Source organism: Balaenoptera ricei, chromosome 15, assembly GCF_028023285.1.
Source record: "Balaenoptera ricei isolate mBalRic1 chromosome 15, mBalRic1.hap2, whole genome shotgun sequence".
Taxonomy (NCBI): Eukaryota; Metazoa; Chordata; class Mammalia; order Artiodactyla; family Balaenopteridae; genus Balaenoptera; species Balaenoptera ricei.
Window position 1 is genome coordinate 53,951,470 of NC_082653.1, and position 23,252 is coordinate 53,974,721.

Here is a 23,252-nt window from a genome sequence, read left to right on the forward strand (position 1 = left end):
CACCCTTGAGTGCAGTACAAAAACGTGACTCCCCAGGCAGAAGAGTTGGTTATTATTTATTTAACTCCGGTTGCAATCAAGTCACTATGCTAATAAGTGCTTTACTTGAATAATCATCTCGTTTGAGTCTCCCAATAGGCCTCTGACAGAGGCGCTATCATTCCTAGCTTGCCCAAGGTTCCACAGTTCAGAAATGAGAAATGAATCCAAATGTATGGGAAACCAAAACCCACGCACAGGACCGCTATACTATTCTGCCAAAGGGGGAGCCCTTCAAAAATAAATCAAAAAACCAAGTTGACAGTCTTCATCCTGACCCCTCAACACCAGCAGCAGAGATCTGGCAGAATCACTAAGGATTTTTTTGAGAAAAAGGAAATGTATGAACTGAAGTCACTTGCTACTTCCACAATAAATGTCACACGTCTATCCTAATTCCAGTGTGAACTGTTCCATCTACATGAGAATGTGTTTGGGGAGTAGGTACAAAACCCTCACTCTTCCTATCTTACCATTTAGGGAAGCAGTTCTGAAAGTGCGGTGTGCAGACCCCCATGGGTCCCTAAGACTTCTACAGGGCATCTGTGAGATCAAAACTATTTTCATAATAACACTAAGACATTATTTGCCTTTCTCAGTGTTGACACTGGCCTTGATGGTACAAAAGCAAAGGTGGTTAAGACTGCTGATGCCTGACTAAACTGGGTGGTGGCACTAAACTGTGCTAGTCATCAGTGAGCTCTGTCCCACCACACACTTGCAGAAGGAAAAAAACGGTCATTTGCACTTAAGAATGTCCTCTGATGAAGCAGTAAAATCGAATAATTGTGTTAAATCTTGAGTGCGTGTCTCTTTAATGTTCTGTGGGATGACATGGGAACAGCACCGCCCAGAGCACTGACGTGATGGGTTGTCACCAAAAGCATCTGTACACCTGTTTGGGCTGCAAGCTGAACTAGCTGCTTTTTTGATGGAACACCATTTATACTTGACCCACAGACAGACTATGGTCACTCAGACTTGAGTATCTGGCAGACTGTTCCTGAAAAATGAATGAAATGAGTCTGTTGCTTCAAGGAAAACAACTGAGAGTATTTGTTGCCAAGGATGAAACTCAAACTTTCAAGTAAAAACCAGAATTTTGGAAAGCTTTTATCTGCCACTGTGAAGCTGACATCGTCCCTATATTTAAAGACTTCGCTTATGTCAACATTTGGAAGATCTGCATAACTCAAGAAACCATAATTTTGCAAATGACCAATGCATGACGTTAGAAAATCACACCTGGGGAAAGGTTCGTTTAAAAATCCAACGGGGTTTTGATAGCAGACGAAAAAACTGATTAGTAGGATTTCAGATTCCATATTGCAACTAACCCTTAAGAAACTACCACTTCTTGGATGTTGGTACAATATCAAAGAAAAACATCCACAACTGTCTAAAACAGCTATCAAAATGCTCCTCCACTTTCCAATTATATATCTCTGAGAGCCAGATTTTCCACACATTCTTCAACATAATGCAACAGACTGAAGGCCAAAACAGTTAAGAAAATCCAGCTGACAGGCTTAAAAATGGCTAACATGGTAAATATTTATTATGTGTGTATGTGGAATGACTATACTCTCACAATATCGAAATCCAAACAGAAATACCAATTAAGTCACCAATCAACAGAGAGACAAAAATTTAAGCGCATGTGCACACACGACAGAAAATTCACTGTGTTCTTCTTTTCAAGATTATTATTCCACAGCAAAGTACATAGGCGACACTGACCAGTAGGTAGAAACACAATTATTATTTGAAGGCTGGCTAGTAGATGAGAACCCCGAAATTTCTTTACTTATTCTATTTGCTTCTTTTTAATTTTTCCTTCTTAGTTAGTCTACCTGAAAAGATTACCCTCCTCCCTTCATTCCACCTGAAATTCAGCGAACCATACCCTTAACTTTCTTTGCCAAAGGCTAATTCTACTCAAAAGCTGGTCCTCAGAATTAACAGCTGGGGTGGGGGGTGGGTACCTCCCTGGTGGCGCAGTGGTTAAGAATCCACCTGCCAATGCAGGCGACACGGGTTCGAGCCCAGGTCCGGGAAGATCCCACATGCTGCGGACCACGGGCGCACTAAGCCCGTGCACCACACTACTGAGCCTGCACTCTAGAGCCCCTGAGCCACAACTACTGAAGCCCGCGCACCTGGAGCCCGTGCTCCACAACAAGAGAAGCCACCACAACGAGAAGCGCGCACCGCAACGAAGAGTAACCCCCGCTCACCGCAACTAAGAGAAAGCCCGCGCACAGCCATCCATCCATAAATAAATAAATAAATAAATACTTTAAAAAAAAGAATTAACAGCTGTGTGCTCCTCTGGAAGCCACATAATTTGGTCTGAAGGAGCCTGAATAAACGGTCATCTGGGGCTGCCTGAGCACGGACTCCACAGCTGTTTGTCGTCTCCGATCCCAGATGTCAAGCCAAATTTTCTGCTTCATCTTATCTCTGCCCCTTGCTACTCGAGAGGCTGTTTCGACGTGCACAAGAGAGACCGCGCAAGGACGCAGGTGAGCAGGGAGTTTCTCTTCAACATGACTTAAGAGCGGACACCAAGCGGTCAGCTGTGAGCGAGCACTACCGTGGCAAGGGTTACAAACTATCCAAGCTACCGCTTGAAGCCAGGGGTGCATTTGAGCAAGCAAACTGCACCCCAAAGTAGTGTGTAGCCAGGGCTCCTAGCTGTAGCTGGCAGGAAACCAGGGAGCCCAGACATCCAGTTTGGGACAGCTGCTGGCAAAAGCTGAAGCGCCAAGTGCGTCTGTCCACTGTCAGTTTGAGGAGTGGCCCCAGACAGAGGCTAGACAGTGACTCTTCCAAGTGCCACCCATCAGCACATGGTGAAGGGCTTGGTCACTGAGGTGGCCAGTGGGTAACCATCTCTACCAATGCACATCAACAGACCTTTCGCCGAGCTAAAAGCTTGGTTTGGGGGGAAAGTCTTGTTTTGTTTCTGCACCTAACAATGCAATAGCCCCGGCATTCCCTTCTACAAATGCATGAGTGTTGGTGTCGATTTGGAATGACTGTGCACCTTCGTTTTATCTTCCTAGTATTTAAGAGAAAAGATGACTATTTTCTGACAGTTTCACTTTCTTTGTGACTCTCTACCTATGAAAGGAAAAACTAACAGTTCTAGACAACACTCCTCACCTTTTTGCTTGTGGCCCAAGACAGAACGGAACAGCCAGTACCCTCATGGGCCCGGTGGTATGTCCCAAATAGTGTGAAAGGACCCTTCTTCTCATCACTCAAATCAGACTATTTCTTCCTAATCTTTAATAATAATTGCCCCTCACTTTCCGGATCATTTCCAAAATCCTAGTCCTGTGCTGAAAATTCTTTCAGCCTTCTCTCTAAGTGACTGGGCACCCTCTCTAAAATTTCACACACAAACTTTATCTTTTACTTGTTTATTGTCTGATCATCCTATTAGAACAGAATCACCACGAGGGCAGAAATTTTGGTGTTTTGTTCACTGCTGTATCCCCAGCACCTAGAAATGTGCCCAAAACAAAATAAATTATCTGTTGAATGAATGAATGGACAAGCCAGGGGCTCCTGGCCTATTTCATAGTCTACAACTTGATCCTGCATTTTCCATTCACACCACAGAAACTTCAAAGGCCTCTCACCCATGCCTGATGTCAAACTGTCCCCACGTCAATTCCAGAAACTTGAAAAGCCATTTCCGGTTCAAAGAATCAAGCCCCTCGCCTGCCCCTGTCATCTGTTTAAATACGGCTATAAGTCCAATCCAGCTGATCTTACTACTGCTCACATCTATCCCCTCATCTCCACCACCACTGTTGTTACCTTGGTCCAGGTGACTATTGCCTCTGCCTGGGATTTACTGAAACAGCTCACTAATCACCAACCCACATTCCCTAGAACTGAAAGAGTAAACTTTCTCAAATTGCAAATCAGATCACCTAAGCTTCCTGCTCAAAGCCCATCAGTGGCTCCCCATTACCTACAGGATGGAATTCAAACTCCTTCCCGGATAATTGCAGTCTTCCTTGTCCTGATGAACTACTTAAACTGCCCAGTCCACCAAGAAACGTAACCCCAAGCCTTTGCCCACGCTTCCTCCACTGCACCGAATGTCCTTCTTTTATCCACCTGGAAAGCCACTGCTCGACCTCAAGACCCACCAGGTGCATGCACCTCTCTACTGCATTCCCATCTCTGGACTCAACGATGTTTATACCCTCGAGCTCCCCCAGGTCACAAACCATCACGACTCCACCTGTGCGTCTACGGGGCCAGGTGCCGTGAGAGCACAACAGAGATGCTCTCGGGGTGAATGAATACGCAGAAATGATGAAAGTCCACTTCCCACAAAGCCTGTTCAGACAAATTACAGAGCGGCAGCTTCCTTTCACACTGCCAGGCTAGTGCTGGAATCCCCACTTTATTCAATGGATATTCATTTCTACAGAATCCTCTACTGGTTATTTTTAACCCCAACATCAGAAAAGCTGATGCCAACACTGCGTAGAGAAAAATATCTGCCACAAACCCAAAGATGGGCTAAAAGGAATCTTATGTATATAACCTTAGTCCTCTGTATGAAAAGGGTCTTCTACAAACTATGCTATCATCTCAACTGAGCAGATTTGTACAATGTCAGGAAAATTGAACTGTGCAGTTTCAAAAAAGGTCAGGAAGTTGTGTAGACATCCTCTATTACTGGGGTCCCGTCCAGAGGTTTTCAAAATATGCTGAATAAAGCAAAAATCATGGTCTCAGGGAAACTGTAAAAGGAGAGAATATCATACAAAAAAATCACTGGTTAAGCTAAGCCTTCTATCCTTCCCCATCTCCCATCCAGTGCTAAAACTTTTCCTTATAAATATACAGGGTACACAAATTTAAAGAAAAAGTTAATTTACGAAATTTACACTATGTGAGTTTTTCTTAAAAATCAACAAACTCATTCTGGCTTTTCTTTTTTTTTTTTGGTCAGTGTCTTTGAGACCTTTGATCTGTAAGTTGAAAATAAAATTACACATAAATTAACAAAAATGGGTATTGCCAAAGAATCAAAGACCTGGCAATTTCCAGACATACTTAAGGATTACATCTGTTTTTATTTTTGAAATTCAAGTAATACACTATTCAAAGCACCACTTGCAAAACTGCTATCATTGTCATACTTAATCTAATGTAGTACAGCGCTGCTCCATTCTTTGAAATCTGTCCCACAACCCCTGAGGACAGAGCCTGAGACACTCAGATCCCAAAGGTGCCAAAATGTCAAGCAGGGATTACATCCGCACCCCACTCCACTGGCACCTCCAGACTCCAGAGCAAGAGACACCCTCCTGCAGAGGAAGACACTTGTCACGGCAGAATCTCTTAAGCGAGCTACAAAGTGTAGCTTCTGACCTCATCAATGTAGCCTTGCAAGCTCTCAAGGAAGAGGGAATTATGAGGTGAAAATATATTTCTACTCTACCCACAAATTCTTCAACTGCTGGCAAAATTAACAGAATAAAGAAAAATTAGAATAAGAATAAAGCACCCTCGCCAGATAACAGATAAGTAAATGACATGGAACTCCCGATCACAAGCAGAGAAAGAAAATATCAACTGAGCACACGGGACTGTGTCAAGGCTGACAATCTACCCAGGCCCTCAAACTCAACCACTTACCAGCGCTGATTTACACTATTACTTCTCCTGTCTCTGATTTAAGCTGTTACTTCTCCTTCTGAGGATTCCATTCCCTGGGGCTTTTCACTGTGTAATTATGCAACGTGGGGGCACCACAAAACACAATACAGCTTTACAAATGTTGCCTTTTAAAAATTAATGTTATTTTCTCTACATACTTCCAAAATAGATGTTCCCCTCAATCCAGAAGACTTTAGTAAAATATAAGGACAATTTTTAAAAAGGAGGGGAGAGGATGTTAGTTACTTAGAATTCTTACTTTTGATCCCACTTACTTATACATCATTTCCCAGACCTCAAAAATTTTTGCCCTAAGTGAAAATAAGAAAAATAAAATAAAAGAAGCAGCTCAGTGAAAACATAAAGAATAGCAGTAAGGAGCTTAAGACAGGGACACATCTGAGGGGTTGGGGGAGGGGGTCTAAACTTTCAAATCACCTGGTGGTTTGAGAAGTTCAATATTCTAAAATGCTGCAGTCTATAAGGTAAGACAAATACCATGATAAGAAAGCATTGTTAAATAAATGAAAGCTAAAAATGCAAACATTTTTTAAAAAGAGATCTAGGCAAAAGGCAGTGTGCACTTAGGGGTACATAATTTCATCTAATTCTCAAGGGTCTTGCAGGGCTGAGCCGACTTCCTTATCCCAGCAAAGTGAGGCCCAGAGAGGAGAAAAGTTTTATTCTTCACATTTTTTGGAAAAAGGCATAGAGAAACGTTTTAATGGGGCTTCAGGGCGACCAAATGGATCACAAAGGCAATTTTTTATGGTGCTTCAAAGTTTTGACCACTGAAGGGCTCCGATCCCCTTACACTCATCAGACCTGCCCCAGAATCTCAGAAACATTAACAGCCGACTGGCAGGATACATATTGTCAAAGTTCTCCTTCCTTCAAAAAATGGTGTCATCTATGTCAGCACTGTCAGGGTGTGAACAGATCTGTGATACCTCACTCACTGGGGGAAAAGTCCCACTGGTCCTGAGATGCCCCCATGACAAGGTGTCCGAGAACAACTGATCTGCCTCCAGATGCTGACAGTGGAAAGGGACTGTTTTGTTTTTCCAACACAAATGGGATTGGGCAGGGAGATGACGAGGCAAAGAAATGCACATACCTTTCAACTGGTCAGCAACAACGTTCTGGCCGAGGCGTTCAGTAACCTTCCCATCTTCCATTTCGTACCGGTCATCTAGGTATTTTGCGGTGGCCTCGGAAATGTGAACCTTGCCAGCCACTCCCAGCTGCTCCATGAGATTGGCCAAGTTCACGTCATTGGACCACACGTCGAATTTAAACCTCCTCATGCCCAAGATGCCGCACAAGACAGTCCCCGTGTGAACCCCGACGCGCATGTTCACCATCTCTTTCTTCTCTTGGCAGAACTGCTCGATAGCCCTTATCATGCCCAAGCCCATTTCGATGCAGCAGTAGGCATGGTCGGCCCGAGGCTCGGGACATCCGGCCACACAATAGTAGCAGTCTCCCAGGGTGCTGATTTTCTCACACTTGGTCTCCTCGCACAACCGGTCGAAGCGGCCGAACAGATCGTTGAGGAGCCCCACCAGGGCATGGGCGGACTTATTGGCACTCATCTTGGTGAAGCCCACGATATCTGCGAATAAAATACTGACTTCTTCGATCTGCTGCATTTTAAACGGGCGGAAGGCAATAGGGGCTTTCTGTATGGAAGACTTTTTCTTCCTGTTCTTGGGGCTGGAGGTGGCGTGCCTTTTGACAGAATTCTCGCTCTCCTCGTCCCCCTGCTTCATCAAGTCATCAGCTATGATTCTTGGCATCACAGAATGAATCATCCTCTCTTTCAAGGCTTTTTCCACTTCCAGATCCTTTCCATGCATAATTGACTGGCCCACCTTAAGGAAGGTGCTCCTGGATCTCACCTGGGACATGATGAACAGGTGGATCCCAATGGCATGAATGCAGACGTGGAGCAGGGCTCGGCTCAGCAGCTCCCAGTGCAGGCCCTCTGCTCCAGGTGAGGGGAAGCAGGCTTTGTCTTGGAAATGATAGCCAAAGGTCTCAAAAAGAACAGAATAGGCCACTCCCAAAATCAAGCTCAAGTACAAAGGTAAGTGCATGACGGTGTAGAGCAAAAAGAGCACTTCAATGCACATGGAAAAGTTCCCCACTTGAGATAAGCAAGTTTCTGTGGGCCTGGCTGCCCGAGTATGATTGAAGCTGTCAACTCGTCCTGAGAGGGGTGTCAAAACCTGAAACTGGGCAGCCAGGGTCAGGGCGAACACCAGGAGGGTGAGAACCAGCGAGGTCCACACGTAATGCCGGGCGTACAGCTTGGTGAAGGTAAACAGAAAAAAGCCCACACACACCACGAGGAAGCACAGAGCAGGGGCTACCATGACAGTCAGTTTGGATCTCATGTGGACCCCAAAATAGATGCTCCAGAGAAGGCAGGCGAAGCCAATGTAGAAGAGCGCATACCGGAAGCGGCGCTGGGTCTGCGGGAAGCAGCGCTCCATGCAAGCCTCCTCCAGGTTCATGGAGTCGAATTTGGGGTCCCACCACCGGCTGGAGGCCCTCTCGAACAGCTGAGGCAGCTTCTTTTTCCTGCGCAGGCGGCCTCCGGCGCCCATTCTCCGGGGGACACCCCCTGAGTCCCCGGAGCTGCTACAGCTGGAGGAGATGCTGTACTTGCAGTGTTTTGGGTGGCTGTTGGAGGACAGCTGCTTGGGGTTGATTTTGACCCTCACGCTGTTGCTGTCTCCGCTGGAGTCACAACTCACCTCGGTGCTGTGGTGCTGCAGCAGCTGCTGGTGGGGCGGGGAAGCCATGTTGCCGAGCGCTCGGAAGCCTCCCGGCCGGGGTCACCGGGACCTGTCAGCGAGACAACCAGAGTTACACTGGGATCTGTTCCTGCAGGTACGCACACCTGAAGGCCACGAGCTCTACCGGTTTCCTAAGTGGGTGCCCCGGCGGTCTGCTGGGAAAGGCACCGTCTGCTCACAACAACCGGGTAATGTCTGAGCGCCACTCCACCGTCCCCCCCTCGAGGCCAACCGCAGCCACCGGGGCCGGACCTAGAACACCCGGGGGTCCGAGCGGGGGCTGCCCCCGCACCCGTCCAGCGCCGCCCGAGCCCGCGGTGCGTTTCCTACGCGCGCACTCGCCTGCTCCGCCGCCGGCTCCGGAGGGAAAGTCCAGCCGAGCCCTCTCACGCCGCGGGCCGCTCTGGCAAACACAGCTCTCCCGGCGGCGGCCGCGGGCCCCTCATGCTGCGCACAGAGCGGCGCCTCGGCCGCTTCAAGGCCGACGGCCGGACCCCCGCCCCCGCCCCCGCCCCGCGCCCGGCGCCCTCGCGCTCGGCTGCTCCGCGGGCGGCGGGCGGGCTGCGAGGCCCGGCGCAAGTTTGCGGATCCCGCGGCGCTGCGGCCACCCCCGTTGGCGCGGCTCGTCTAGCGGGGCCTGACCCGGCCGCGCCGCCCCTCCCGGCCTCCGGGGCCAACCCCGCGCCCCGGAGCCGCGGGGCGCCGAGCGCAGGGCGCGGCGGGCGCGGGCCCCTCAGCCGGCGGCCCGTGCGCGGCGCTGCCGCAGAGCCCGCTCCCGGGACGCCCGCCCGCCCACGCCTGGGGCGGCCTCCCGAGCTAGAGATGCCGCCGCGGCCGCAGCCGCAGCCGAGCCCCGCGATGCTACTGCCTCATGTCGGAAGAGCCGCCGCCGCCGCCACCATCTCCAGCCCCCTCCCTCTCCCCCTCCCGCTGTCACTGACAGACTCGCGCCCGCGCAGCCCCTCGCCCCACCACAGCGCGCACGCGCGGCCCGCGCACGTCGCCGCCAGGCCCGGGTACGCGCACAGTGCGCGCGCCAGGACAGCAGGGCTGCGGGACGGGGGCGGGCCGCGCGCTGAGGCGCCGCCCTCCGCCCGAGGCCGCGCTGCGTCCAGGCCGCGGGCTGCAAGCACTAGCGGGGGCGGGGGCGGGGTGCTGCGGGCACGTTGAGAGACCACCGTTCCCCGCGGCTCGGCACTCCTCAGACCCGCTCCGGGGAACCTAAGGGCATCTGCTAGTTAAGGAGCAACTGGGGTGTGACGTTTGGGACATGAAAATGTTTGCCCTTCTGCTCGGCACACCTTGTTTATAAATGGAAGTTTGCAACTATTGCATGTGCCTAAAGGGAGGGTCCCCTTTCTTCATAAGCAATGAGCAAGTGTCACCCGGGGCCCTAGGCCCTCCCTGAGCGCGTTTGGGGCGACCACCGCAGTGCAATCCAAGCCCCAGCCTCTGCTGGCCCAGCCTGGCGGGCCTCCAGGGCGCCGTGGTTGGCCCTAGAAAGCTGGTGACACTGAGAAGCAACTCCTCCAGCCCCAGGGAGAGTTTCCCTTCCCATCCTTGGGTCGTCTCCCCCTCCTCCTGAATAACTGTTTTTCCCTTTCCACAAATGAAGTTTTCAAAGGAGTCTGCTACTCCCGCGGCAGTGTGACAGTGGCCTCTCGAGCATTGTCTGCAACGTGAAGTACAGTCCTCTGCTCCCCAGGGCACCAGTCCTGACCCTTCTCCTCCACACACTTCACAGTACCTCCTGCCAGTCATGGGGATCTGCGCCCTCCTTGCCTCGCCAGGTTTCACTGTTGAATTAGAAAATAAAGTATCAATAAAATGTGGCTTGTCTATATCATGGAATACTATTCAGCCATAAAAAGGAGTGGCATGCTGATTCATGTTGCAACCCAGGTGAACCTTGAAAACATGATGCTAAGTGAAAAAAGCCAGTCAGGAAAGACTGCATATTGTATGATTCCATATATATGAAATGTCCAGAATAGGCAAAGACATAGAGACAGAAAGCAAATTAGTGATTGCCAGCGAGTGGGGGTGATGGGAATGAGGAGGGAGTGCTAGTGGGTGAGGGGCTTCTTTGGCGGGTGATGGAAATGTTCCCCAACTAGATGGTGGTGGTCACACAACACTGTGAAAGTACTGAATGCCACTGAACTATACACTTTAAAATGGTTCAAATGGTAAATTTTATGTTGTGTATTTTACCACAATAAAGAAAAAAGAAAACCAAAAAGTAACACAGTGTCTTTGCCATGGTTTTTCTGCAAAAAGTGCATAACCTCCATCTAATCATGAGAAAACATCAGAGGAACCCAAATTGAGAAGTGTTTTTCCAAGTTATTTACCAGTACCCATCCAAAGTGTCAAGGTCATGAAAGACAAAAAAAAGACTGAGAAACTGTCACGAGTCACAGAAAACTAAAGGATACAACAACTCTGGATCCTGATTTGGAACCTGGAACAGAAAAGGCCTTCTTGGGGAAACGAATAATTTCTGGAGTTTAGTTAATGGCGTTGAGTTGTGAGGTGTTAATTTCCTGGTTTGGATCATTGTACTATTGATATGATTAGGCACGATGTTAACATTAGAGGAAGCTTGGGTGTGCGGTATAGGGGAACACTCTAGTACTTTTTGCAACTTTAAAATTGTTTCAAAATAAACGTCATAAAAAGTTAAAAATAAACCTTTATTGAGCTTCAGCTATGTGCCAGGCTCTCTCACATATTCCATTTTTGCAGGTGAAGAAATTGAGGTTCAGAAGATCAGAGTGCACGGCACAAGCCAGTCAGTGAGATAAGAATAGGAAACTTACATTGAGCGAATGTGCCAGAAACCACTGGACGCTTTCACTTGTGACCTTTTTGGTCCTTACCACAACCCTCTGAGGTAGATATCATTGTCCCTATTTTAGAGATGTGAAACTGGGGTTGGAGAGTGACATGTCCAAAGTCAGACAATGGGCTAGGGACAGAGTTCACATTCAAAACCCGATCAGACTCCCGCGGCCACGAAGCTCTGAGCGGCCCAGGCACCACCCTCTGTGAGCTTCCAGGTGGCCCTGCCTCCTCTGTCGACCAACCCAGCTGGACAGGCAGCCCTTGGAGACAGTGCTAACTGTGCACCTACCCCCCATTTAATGCTACCCCGAGCTCCCCATTCCTCATCTCCTTCAATAATCTGAAAGATTGCCTATCTGTGCTTTTCCTCCCCTCTGCAAATTATTTCCATCCACCCACCGTTTCTGGTGACTTTGACATTATAAATCAATTAGTCATGTCAGATTTTTAGACACAGGGAATGATCATACCCACCTCCCTCCTTCTCTTTTGTATGTCTTCTGGAAGCAGTTAGGCAGCATTCCCTGCTGTTGAACGTCCTCAATCTCCAGGTTAGGGCGTGAGTCATTCCATAAACCCTTGGGATTGAGGACGATGTGCCTGGCACTGTGCGTTAGGTCCTGGGTGTACAATGATACACCATCTCTGCCTTTAAGGGGCTTGTAGTAGCTGGGAAAGATGCCAAGGGAAGGGGATGGGGATGGGTTAAAAAAATGGAATCAAGATCCAAGTGAGGCCTATGTGTTGTAATTGGTTGAGGTAACTCTTATGTCTCCTTTTTTTTTTTGGTTTATTTTTTATTGAGGTAACGAGATCTTGATTCAAACCAATCAACTGTATAAGATTTTATGAGGGCTTCCCTGGTGGTGCAGTGGTTAAGAATCCACCTGCCAATGCAGGGGACACGGGTTCGAGCCCTGTCCAGGAAGATCCCACATGCTGTGGAGCAGCTAAGCCCATGCGCCACAACTACTGAGCCTGCACTCTAGAGCCCATGCTTTGCAACAGGAGAAGCCACTGCAATGAGAAGTCTGCGCACTGCAACGAGGAGTAGCCCCTGCTTGCCGCAACTAGAGAAAAGACCGCGCGCAGCAACGAAGACCCCACGCAGCCAAAAATAAATTAAGTAATTAATTAATTTTAGAAAAGATTTTGAGAGAACCAAGGAAATCTGAACACTGTATTTGATGATTACTAATAAAATTTTGTTATAATGGTAAAAAGAAGACGAAGAAGGGGGAGGAGGGGGAGGGGGAGGGGAGAAGAAAGAAAGAAAAAGACAATGAAATTAATTAAGCTTGGTGACAGATTGCACGTGAGGGAGAGTTCTATAAAGGAGGTAACTACATTCTCATTCTTCCCCAGACCTGGTGGGGAGTTGCTGGAGGGTCCTGGGTCCCTTCTTCTCCACCCCCAGCGTAAAGGTGCCTGATACCCTGCACATACAGGGAAGATGCTTTCTCCAACCATCCAACCCGGGTTGCCACTAGATCTGCCAAGGTTTTCTCTCCATCTGTGATATGTGTAGAACTTCCACCCGGACACAGCGTGAATCAGAATGCGTCCATACAAACTACAAAAGCTTTCGGAAAGCCTTGCTGGCCCCATCCTGTCATCCTCGCCCACCCTCACATGCATGATCACCTGATCAGTGAGGATCTCTGCTCTGAGCTATTAGAAGTCACTGGGGTGACAACCGTGACTGGGTCTGTATGGATGGAGCACCACATTATTTTTGGTTGTCAGGTGGGCAATTCTCTTGGAGAACCACCCACTGGTAGAAGGGATTCCCCTCTCTTACCTGCTCATGTGTCCCAGGCTTTGATTACAAGCTTTGAGTCCTTTCTTCTTTCAGCTGATGAGGGTGAGTTTGTAAGAATCTACCCACATTTTTTTTCACCATTGACTTCCTCCATCCTGTTGGCTGGTGACAAGTCTTGGGCAGCTGCCTTTATGCTGGCAGAGAATCAGATGTCTGGGCAAAACAAAAGAAGATCGATTAGAGAAGATAACCAAAATCCCTTGCAGACTCCTCTATAATCCAGGAGTCTTCAATCTAGTCATGTATATAGATTCTAAATCCTGCTGTGCCTGGTACATAGCCCAATAACACCTTATTGAATGAATGCATGTGGGAATTAAAAGAGATAAGACATATGTGGGGGACTTTCCTGGTGGTCCAGTGGCTAAGACTCCACACTCCCAATGCAGGGGACCTGGGCTCAATCCCTGGTCGGGAAACTAGATCCCACATGCCGCAACTAAGAGTTGGTATGCCGAAACTAAAAGATCCTGCATGGGGCAACTAAGATCCGGTGTAGCCAAATAAATAAATATTAAAAGAAAAAAAGATTTATGTGAAATAGTTGAGCTCCCCATTACTTTTAATAAGCAGAATAAGTAACACTTTAATGTAATGCTTATGAGTTTATAGCTTTTTCTATCTACACTTATAATAGAGGCTCTGGCTTGAACCCAAAGCTAAAATATGTGATGGGCGTATTTATGACACCATGGGGCCAGGGAGGACCAGTCCTGGGGGCAATCACATTTTGAAGTAAGGTTGGTTGACCCAGCAAGAGCTTGGCTGAGAGAGAGGATGGGGGATAAAGCATGGTGTCTGTCACTAGATTTGTCACCTGGCTCACCTCCTGCTGGACTGCTGCTCCCATCCCACCCTGTGGGTAATGGTGAGGAACTTTGGAGTAAGTGTGAGAAAAACTGCATAAGAGCTGTGTAGTGGATTGAAGAGTGTACCCCCAAAACTCGTGTCCACCTAGAACCTCAGAATGTGACCTTATTTGGAAATAGGGTTTTAGCAGAGGTAATTAGTTAAGATGAGGTCATACTGGAATAGGGTGGGCCCTAAATCCAATGACCAGTGTCCTTATAAGAAGAGGCGAGGACACACACACAGGGAGAAGAGAGGCATGGGGAGACAGAGACAGTGATTGGAGAGATGCCTCTACAAGCCAAGGAAGGCCAAGCATGGCCGGGAGTCACCAGAAGCTGGAAGAGGCAAGAAGAATCCTCCCCTGGAGCCTCCAGAGGGAGCGCAGCCCTGACATCACCTTGATTTCTGACTTTTGACCTCCAGACTGGGAGAGAATAAATTTCTGTTGGTTGAAGTCACCAAGTTTACCGTCATTTGTTATAGCAGCCCCAGGAAACTCATACAGTTTCCTCCCAAACTCTGTAAGTCAGGGTACAATTAGCACCACCTCCAACAGTGTAGACACAAAAGGCAAAGGGCAGAAGGGGCTCTCACCCACTTCACAGCGGACCAGAGCAAAGCTTTAGTGAGAGCTGAGAGCTGCTGGAGACCCCCAAGGACAGACACCAAAGGAGGATGGAGATGGATGTTAACTAGGGCGGGTGAGAGAGGGGAGGAATCGGGTCACTTTTGTTTTAAAAATGCTCTAGGGCTTCCCTGGTGGCCCAGTGGTTAAGAATCTGCCTGCCAATGCAGGGCACACGGGTTCAAGCCCTGGTCCGGGAAGATCCCACATGCCGCGGAGCAACTGGGCCCGTGCGCCACAACTACTGAGCCTGCACTCTAGAGCCCGCGAGCCACAACTACTGAGCCCACGGGCCACAACTACTGAAGCCTGCTCGCCTAGAGCCCGTGCTCCGCAACAAGAGAAGCCACCGCAATGAGAAGCCCGCACACGAGAGTAGCCCCCGCTCACTGCAACTAGAGAAAGCCCACACGCAGCAACGAAGACCCAAAGCAGCCAAAAATAAATAAATTAAATAAATTAAAAAAAAAAAAAATGCTCTAGAGGGACTTCCCTGGTGGCACAGTGATTAAGAATCCGCCTGCCAATGCAGGGGACACAGGTTCGAGCCCTGGTCCGGGAAGATCCCACATGCCGTAGAGCAACTAAGCCCATGCACCACAACTCCTTAGCCTGTGCTCTAAAGCCCATGCGGCACAACTACTGAGCCCGCGCGCCTAGAGCCCATGCTCCACAAGAGAAACCATCGCAATGAGAAGCCCGCTCCCGCTCTCCGCAACTAGAGAAAGCCCGCATGCAGCAATGAAGACCCAACACAGCCAAAAATAAATACATAAAATAAATAAATTTAATTTTTTTAAAATGCTCTAGAGAGGCCTGAGGAAACTTGGGTTACACAGCATCGTGCCCATTTTACAGACAAGGAGCTCAAGCCAAGAGAAATAAAGCACTTTGCCAACAGCTATAGAGTTGCCAAGCATCTTATGGCTTCCAGCATCGGTGCCATTCTGACTCTTGGTCCTCGGTATGAAACCTGTTTTCTCTCTGGAAGGTCTCTCTGTAGCTCTGAAACTTCCCCGGGGCTAGATCTTGGTGGTGGTCCATTGTGCTCATCCATTGTATTGGGCATTTGCTGGTCCCTCTCCATCTGGAGACTCACGTTTGTCGTTTCTGGGAAACTTTCTGGAATTGTTTCTTTGAGGATTTCTCTCTTCTGTTTTCCCTGTGCTCTTTCTGAAATACTTATTACTTGGATGCCAGACCTCTTGAATGGTTCATCTCATTTTCTTGTCTCTATTTTCCATCTCTGTGACTTTCTTTTTTCTCTTTAATTTTTTTGCTCAACATTCTGAGAGATTTCCTCAACTTACCTTTCCATCTTTTATTGAGATTTTACTTTCTATCCTTTTTTTCTCTTGAAAAACCTTGCACAATAATAATAATTCTGCTATCATGTTTTACTGTCCGAGGATTTTTCTGTCTTCTGAACTTTTAAATCTCATCCTTTTCTCATGTCACCAGTGTAATAACTTCTCACCTCTCTGAAGATGCTGAAGATAGATTTTTTAAAATGTCCTTTTGCATCATCTCCCGTTTTTCTGGTTGTTTTGGCCTTTTTCAAGTTAGAGCCTCTTCTTACCTGTCTGGTCAGCCCTAGCTGTCCATTCACAGTCCAGAGGAGTCACTAAAAATCCAGGGTTTGTCAACCACAGGCTCCCCTTTACACAGTGGTTCTCAGACCTGGCCACACGCTGTAATCCCTCGGGAGGCTTGTGGACACTAATGACATGACCCCATCCTCAGAAATTCTGAGGTAACCGTTTGGGGATGGGGAGGAGTACAGGGGGGGCATTTCAAACCTCCCCAGGGGATTCTTATGATCATGTATTGCTACAGAAGGTTCTGGCCAGGTCGTTTTGTAGGGGACTCCCTTCTAGGTATTTCCACATGTTTTTCCTTAATCAGGTTTTCTAGAAAAGGCTCTTCCAGCCTGGCTGCCCCCTCAGCTGAGAAGGGAAGAGGCTGGAAATCTCAACATTCAGCATCAAACCTTCACTTAGCAAACCATTATTAGGGATAGTAGTTTCCACCCTGTTGGAGTGCCGCTGACTTTCACCCTGGAGCCCTCCGGTGGCAGTCACTCACATGATGAATCTGTCTCCATCCGTTCCCACCGTGGTAGAACCCTGTAAACTTGTTATGATGATACGTGTATATTTAGGCACATGATGGTATCAAACTATCATTAACACTACTCAGAAAGTGTGCGAGCCAGATAACGTGATTGCACGGCCAATAAGTAATAATTTTTTTTCAAACATAGAAAACCTACAGGAGAAAGTCTCCAGCACCACCCACACTGAGAAGCTCTAAGCTGTTGCACCCAGCCTGCACACAACCAGCAGAGTATTTTCTGGATCTCCCTGCTGTTCCCATTTATTCTTCATGTTCCGATGCTCCATGACAAGGTCCTTACACAAGCTGTGATGAGAACTCGCCACTCCAGTGATATGATGGGACTATCTGAGTGACCCAAGCTCTCTCACGTGCAGGGAGCAGCAGAGCCTTATGTAAGACTCCGAGATATTTGCAAAGTGTGCTCCTGACTAACTGCCAACTCTTTACACACTCAGGGTAGCCTTTGGTGCTAGAGTCTTATTGCTCTTGATGGCCATATATTTACACTTTTCTGGGAATAGTGTCATAATTTGAGGCCACACCCACACACTCTCTTAGACATAATCATGGGGCAGGAGGAGCCCCATGGAAGGAGCCAGTAGGTCTAGATGCCCTCTTTTCTGTCCAGACCCTCCCACTCTTAGTCATGGTTAGTCATAGGTCTTCTTAGCAGTTTGTAGCATTACAGGCTGAATTCTGTCCCCTCAAGATTCATATGTTGAGATCCTAATCCCCAGTACTTTAGAATATGACTGAATTTGGTGATAAGTTCTTTAAAGGGGTGATTACATTAAAATGGGGTCATTAGGGTGGACCATGATCCAATGTGACTGGTGTCCTTAGAAGAAGAGGAAATTTGTACATTCTTTTTTTTTTTTAATTCTTTTCCATTTTGGTTTATCATAGGATATTGAATACAGTTTCTCAGTGCTATACAGTAGGACCTTGTTGTTGATCTATCCTATATATAATAGTTTGCATCTGCTAACCCTAACCTCCCACTCCATCCCTCCCTACCCCCATCCCCCTTGGCAACCACTAGTCTCTTCTCTATGTCTCTATTCTGTTTTTGTTTCATAGATAGGTTCATTTGTGTCATATCTTAGATTCCACATATAAGTGATATCATATGGTATTTGTCTTTCTAAGAAGAGGAAATTTGGACACTTACACGTACAGAGGAAGATGATGTGAAGAAACACAAGGAGAAGATAGACATCTACAAGCCAAGGAGAGTGGCCTCAGAAGAAACCAATCCCACCAACATCTTGATCTCGGATTTCTAGCTCCCAGAACTTTGAGAAAATAAATTTCTGTTGTTTAAGCAGCCTAGTCTGTAGTACTTTGTTATGGCAGCCCTAGCAAACTAATACAGATGGTAAATTTTTATGTGTATTTTACAACAATAATAATAATTATTATTATATCATAAGCTTATAAATATGCAAGTGGAAAAAAACACCAAACCTATTTAAAACTTTCCACTTCCTCTGCCTGGTCATTTTTCTGGCTCTTTCACCCCACCCTGCACAAGTGCCCCTTTTGCACCTCTCCAGCCAAGGATACCAAGGGACAGGAATGTGCAGTCCCTGAGATGAGATTCATCACGGGAATGGCACCAAGGAAAGCTGGGAACTTTTATCCGCTTCCCCAGGACTAAGAAGTGGATCCTCTCTGTGTTCCCCTAGCAATTGGGGCTGCTTCTGTTGTTTACCATTACGCAATTTAAAATTAAGTGTGTGGCTCGCTCTTCGAAGGCTCTCAAAATCTGGAAAGCAGAGATCGGTGCAGGAGGGCTGGTACTGGGGCAGCTGGGTTGCCGAGCCTGGGGGCTTCTGTCCAGACTGTCCCCCTCTCCTACACCTGCTGCTGGAAGCCAGTCGGTGATCACAAGAGGATGGAGGGGAGCAGGAACCGAGCTGCAAAATCCAGCGCCACTGAAGAGGACCGTGCGTCTGCAGTTTGAGCCTGCTTGTTTGAAAGCCAAGTTTCTTTAAGCACATTTTAAATCCTGGAAACATTAAAAGCTTGGAAACCACCTTTTCCTCCCTTCTTGAGTTACACGGAGCCACGTTCAAAGACATAGGGTATAGATGCATCAGGACACAGATAAACACGGTGTAAATCATAGTGCAAGCATCTTGGGTTTATGAAATACTGTATGGTTTGCAAGAGATTTGTGCCTATACTCCTTCCTTTGATTCTCATGGTAGTGCTGGGCGGCAGGGGGACAGGACACATTGGCCCCTGGCACAGAGGCAGGTACCGAGACAGGGGGCAGGTCCTGAAGGTCCAGAGCGTTTCCAGTGCAGAAGGGGGTCTAGATTCCCAGGCCCACCATTCTCTCGGCTCCACCCTGATAGTAATAAGTACTATTAACTATCGCTTGCTCTGTGTCTGGCATTTTCCATTTATTACCTCATTCAATCCTTACCAACCCTTTGGGGAAAAAATATTTAGCCAACAAACACTCCAGGAAGGATCTGAACTCAGGTGAGTCCCCAAATGCCACCTTCTAAATCAGCGGCATTCAGTTTACTCCAGTTCCATCCTGTCCCAATCTGCTCGTCTGTGTTTGGTCCCAGGTACATACCGGGTACTGTGCGGCCGGGCAGCAGGCTGGCGGGGATCAAGCTCCCAGGCCAGGCCAGGGCTGGTCTTGCTTCCCTGACCCACACCCATGACTGGGTGAGGTACTGGTGTCCTGGGGCTGCTGTAACAAATTACCACAAATTTGGTGGCTTAAGACGATAGAAATTTAATTCTCTCACAGCTGTGGAGGCAAGAAGTCCAAGATCAAGGTGTCAGCAGGGCTGTGCTCCCTCCAGAAGCTCTGGAGGAGGACCCTTCCTTGTCTCTCCCAGCTTCTGGGGCCTCCCGGCATTCCTCGGGGTGGGGGCTGTGTGGCTCCAGTCTCTGCCTCCATCCTCAAGTGGCCCCTCTGTCTCAGGATCTCCAATCTCCCTCTGTCTCACTCTTTTTTTTTTTTAATTATTTATTTATTTAATTTATTTATTTATTTATGGCTGTGTTGGGTCTTCGTTTCTGTGCGAGGGCTTTCTCTAGTTGCGGCAAGCGGGGGCCACTCTTCATCGCGGTGTGCAGGCCTCTCACTGTCGTGGCCTCTCTTGTTGCGGAGCACAGGCTCCAGACGCGAAGGCTCAGTAGTTGTGGCTCACGGGCCTAGTCACTCCGTGGCATGTGGGATCTTCCCAGACCAGGGCTCGAACCCGTGTCCCCTGCACTGACAGGCAGATTCTCAACCACTGTGCCACCAGGGAAGCCCCTGTCTCACTCTTTTTTTTTTTTTTTTTTTTTTTTTTGTCTCACTCTTATAAGGACAACTGTCATTGAATTTAAGGCCCACCCAGACAACCCAAGAGGATCTCATGATTTCAAGTTAATGACATCTACAAAGACCCCTTTTCCAAATAAGGTCACATTCACAGGGACCAGGGGTCTGGAGCTGGGGGGACACTATTCAACCCACTATAGGAAGGAGGCAGGTTGGCCTGCAGTGTCACCCTGTTCTTGCAGTGGTAGCTGCTCCGGCCACAACCCTAGGATGGTCCAGGCCTCCGGCAGGCAGGCAACAGGACCAAGGCCGGGCGGTCTGTCATCCAAGAATCGGGGAACAGGGCTGGCATGCTGGTGCCCAGGGCAATGGGCGAACACAGCGCAGGGCTGGGCAGGAGAGAGATCGCTGGTTCCTGAAATTCAGGGAGGTTGGGGACAGAATGCTAATTCCAAAGGCCCAGGGCAGCGTTGCCAGGACAGCGTAAAACCTCATTCCTGGGCTGCTCAAGTATCCCGAGAAGGCGGAAGTCGTGTTCTCCCCTGTGGCCGGGCCACAGGGCCCTGCGAGGGAGAGGGGGCCAACCTCGCTTGACTAAGCAGCCCAGAGCTGATCTTCCTCCTGACGCCTTATCAGCTGAGCCTGCGGTCACAGTGCCATTTGCAGGACTGTGGCCCCACCAGTGCCCAGACAGGGATGGTGACCACGCAGGAGTGCCCCGGCCGCCAGGACAGGGACACAGCAGAGAGCTGGCAGGTCTCCGTCCTCCCTGGCTCAAGGTGGAGTCACAGATGCCTGGCCACAGGCAATTCTGGACTTCGGTTATATTCAACAAACCTGCTACCTGCTCCCAACAAGCAGGGAAGGGGGAGAAGGCATTGGCAGAGGAGGGGATAAGCCTCGAGGACCTGCAAGTCTCGGTAGGGCTCAGGGAAGGGGGCAGAGTCTCTTGGGGATTCTGGAAGAGGCAGCAGGACTGTGTGAAGCCAAAGTGGTGGGCTCTGCAGTGGGACTGCCCGACTTCAAACCACAGCTCACTGTGCAACCTTGGGCTAGTTACTCAACCTCTCTCAACATAAGAGCTCTGCTTTATGAGACTCAAAATAGAACCTACTTCATACAGTTATTATGAGAATTAAATCAAACAAGCCAAAGAAAGCACTTCACACAATACCTGGTATGTCAGCCAGTTCACAACAGCAACATCGGAGGTGAGTCTTGCAGGAGGGTGTGAAGGTTAACTTCATGTGTCAACCTGACAAGGCCATGTCGCCCAGCTGTGTGGTCAAACATCAGTCTGAATGTTGCTGTGCGGGTGTTTTTCAGACGTGCTTAACATTTAAATCCACAGCCTCTGGCTCAAGCAGACCATCTTCCCTAATGTGGGTGGGCCTCACCCAATCAGTTGAAGGCCTTAAGAGAAAAGACTGAGGTCCCCCGAGGGGGAAGGAGTTCTGCGTTCAGACTAGACAGCAATTTGGACTCGTGGACTCGCCTGACTCTCCAGCTGCCGCCTCCCCCGTGGATTTCCGACTTTCCGGTCCGCACAACCTCCCTCTGTAAACACATATCCCCTTGGCTGTTTCTCAGGAGACCCTGACCGACACACCAACACTGAGTCTTCCAACCCATGTTCACGGCTGGGGGGCTGGTGGGGGGCTCCCTGTGAGGGAGGAGGCAGCGCTCGGTCACGGGAGAGAAAAGGACGTCCAAGCCAAGGAGGCGCCCACCCCACCAGGGGCTTCAAGGGACGAGAGGCGGACTTCACCACCTTACAGTGGAGCCCGAGGCTCAGGGCTGAAGGGACTTGTTCAACGTCACCAACTCAGAACGGAGCTGCTGGGCCTGAACCCGGATCTGCCTGACTCACAAACCCGGGGCTTCTCCCATCAATCAAGTGAAGGTCATCCATGGCAGAGGAGAGGAATTAGCAGGCCAGGGAAGAGGGTGGAGGGCTGTGACAGGGGGCGGGGGGTGCAGGACAGCGAGAGGGTCAGAGAAAGCACAGGAACCCAAGCCAGGCAGATGGGGAGGGTGAGCCCAGCACTGCTTAAAGGGTTGACTGCATTTGATTTAAACATGCCCTGTTTGGGCTCAATATCAATTCTTCTCTGGGTCTCCAGCCTGCCACCTGCCCTGCAGACTTCAGATCTGCCAGCCTCGCAATAGTGTGGGCCAATTCCTTAAAATAAATCTCCCTGTGGATGGGTGGATGGGTGGATGGATAAATAAATAGATGGATTGATGGATGGATAGATCTAGATATACAGATACCTCTAGATAGATCTAGATCCATCTATTTATATTATCTATCTATCTATTAATCCATCTACTATGCACACACCTGTTGGTTCTGTTTCTCTGGGGAACTCTAACAGCGGGGTCAGTAGAACCAGTGTCCAGGAGCCGCAAGGACAAATGTCCCAGAGAGAGGTCCGAGCAGGTGGGCTGTTCCAGGGAGGTTGAGCAGGCCAGATGGGCGCAGGGCAGAGGGGACGTGAGGCAATTAAGCAGGACAGGCAGGGTGGGGCCATGTCAAGAGGAGGCGTGTGTGTGCCGGAGCTGCCCTGGCAGAGGCGGCCCTGCACAGAGCACATCGGCAGGACGCCCCCACCCACTTCTGTCTGCTTTCACAGATAGAACCAGGGCGCTGCAGAAACATGCTTGCGAAGAGAAAGGAGCCTTCCTCTTATCCACCAATGATGTCATGCACAGATGCAGACACATCCCTGCCTGAGGGCACCATGGCTCAAAGTCAGGAGGAGGCAGAAACGCTTGGGAGGTGGCTTTGCAAGGCTCTCTTTGGAATCTGGGTGCAGCCGCCCTACACAGGGATCTGGAATGTGCCCGCAGCGAAGGGACTTCCTGCACATTTTTGAGGTTCAGGGGATTCTGAAGGTAGGGGCTGGCATGAGAGAACAGCCTCCTGGGACAGAGGCTCCAAAAGGCAGGCAGTGGGAGCTGGTTTCACGGGAGCCCTGCTCACAGACTGGGGCCAGAAACATCATCCCCACCAGACACGCTAAAAGCCGACCTTGGTTACACAGGGCAGCTGAACAGACCTCACGGCCAGTTCACGAGAGAAAATGGCCCGGTGGCAAAGTGGAGTCATTCAGTTCCAGAGGCTTCTCTCTTCTTTATTAACAGGCTTCCCAC

General features: G+C 49.0%; 1 protein-coding gene across 3 annotated transcripts in view; it reads right to left on the reverse strand.

The window, feature by feature from the left end:
• The window catches only part of ADCY9 (adenylate cyclase 9), a 173,986-nt gene that overhangs the window by 114,175 nt on the left and 36,559 nt on the right, over positions 1-23,252 (reverse strand). Inside the window, exons 1-4 of one of the 3 annotated variants that reach the window (XM_059899022.1) lie at positions 21,271-21,315; positions 13,186-13,359; positions 10,285-10,333; positions 6,851-8,586 (exon numbers count right to left, since the gene is read on the reverse strand). In XM_059899022.1, the coding sequence (XP_059755005.1) occupies positions 6,851-8,543 (1,693 nt within the window). In that variant the 5' untranslated portion in view covers positions 8,544-8,586; positions 10,285-10,333; positions 13,186-13,359; positions 21,271-21,315. Of the gene's footprint in view, positions 1-6,850; positions 8,587-8,879; positions 9,048-10,284; positions 10,334-13,185; positions 13,360-21,270; positions 21,316-23,252 lie in introns of those variants that run through there. The other 2 variants (XM_059899021.1, XM_059899020.1) reach the window with 2 other exon arrangements.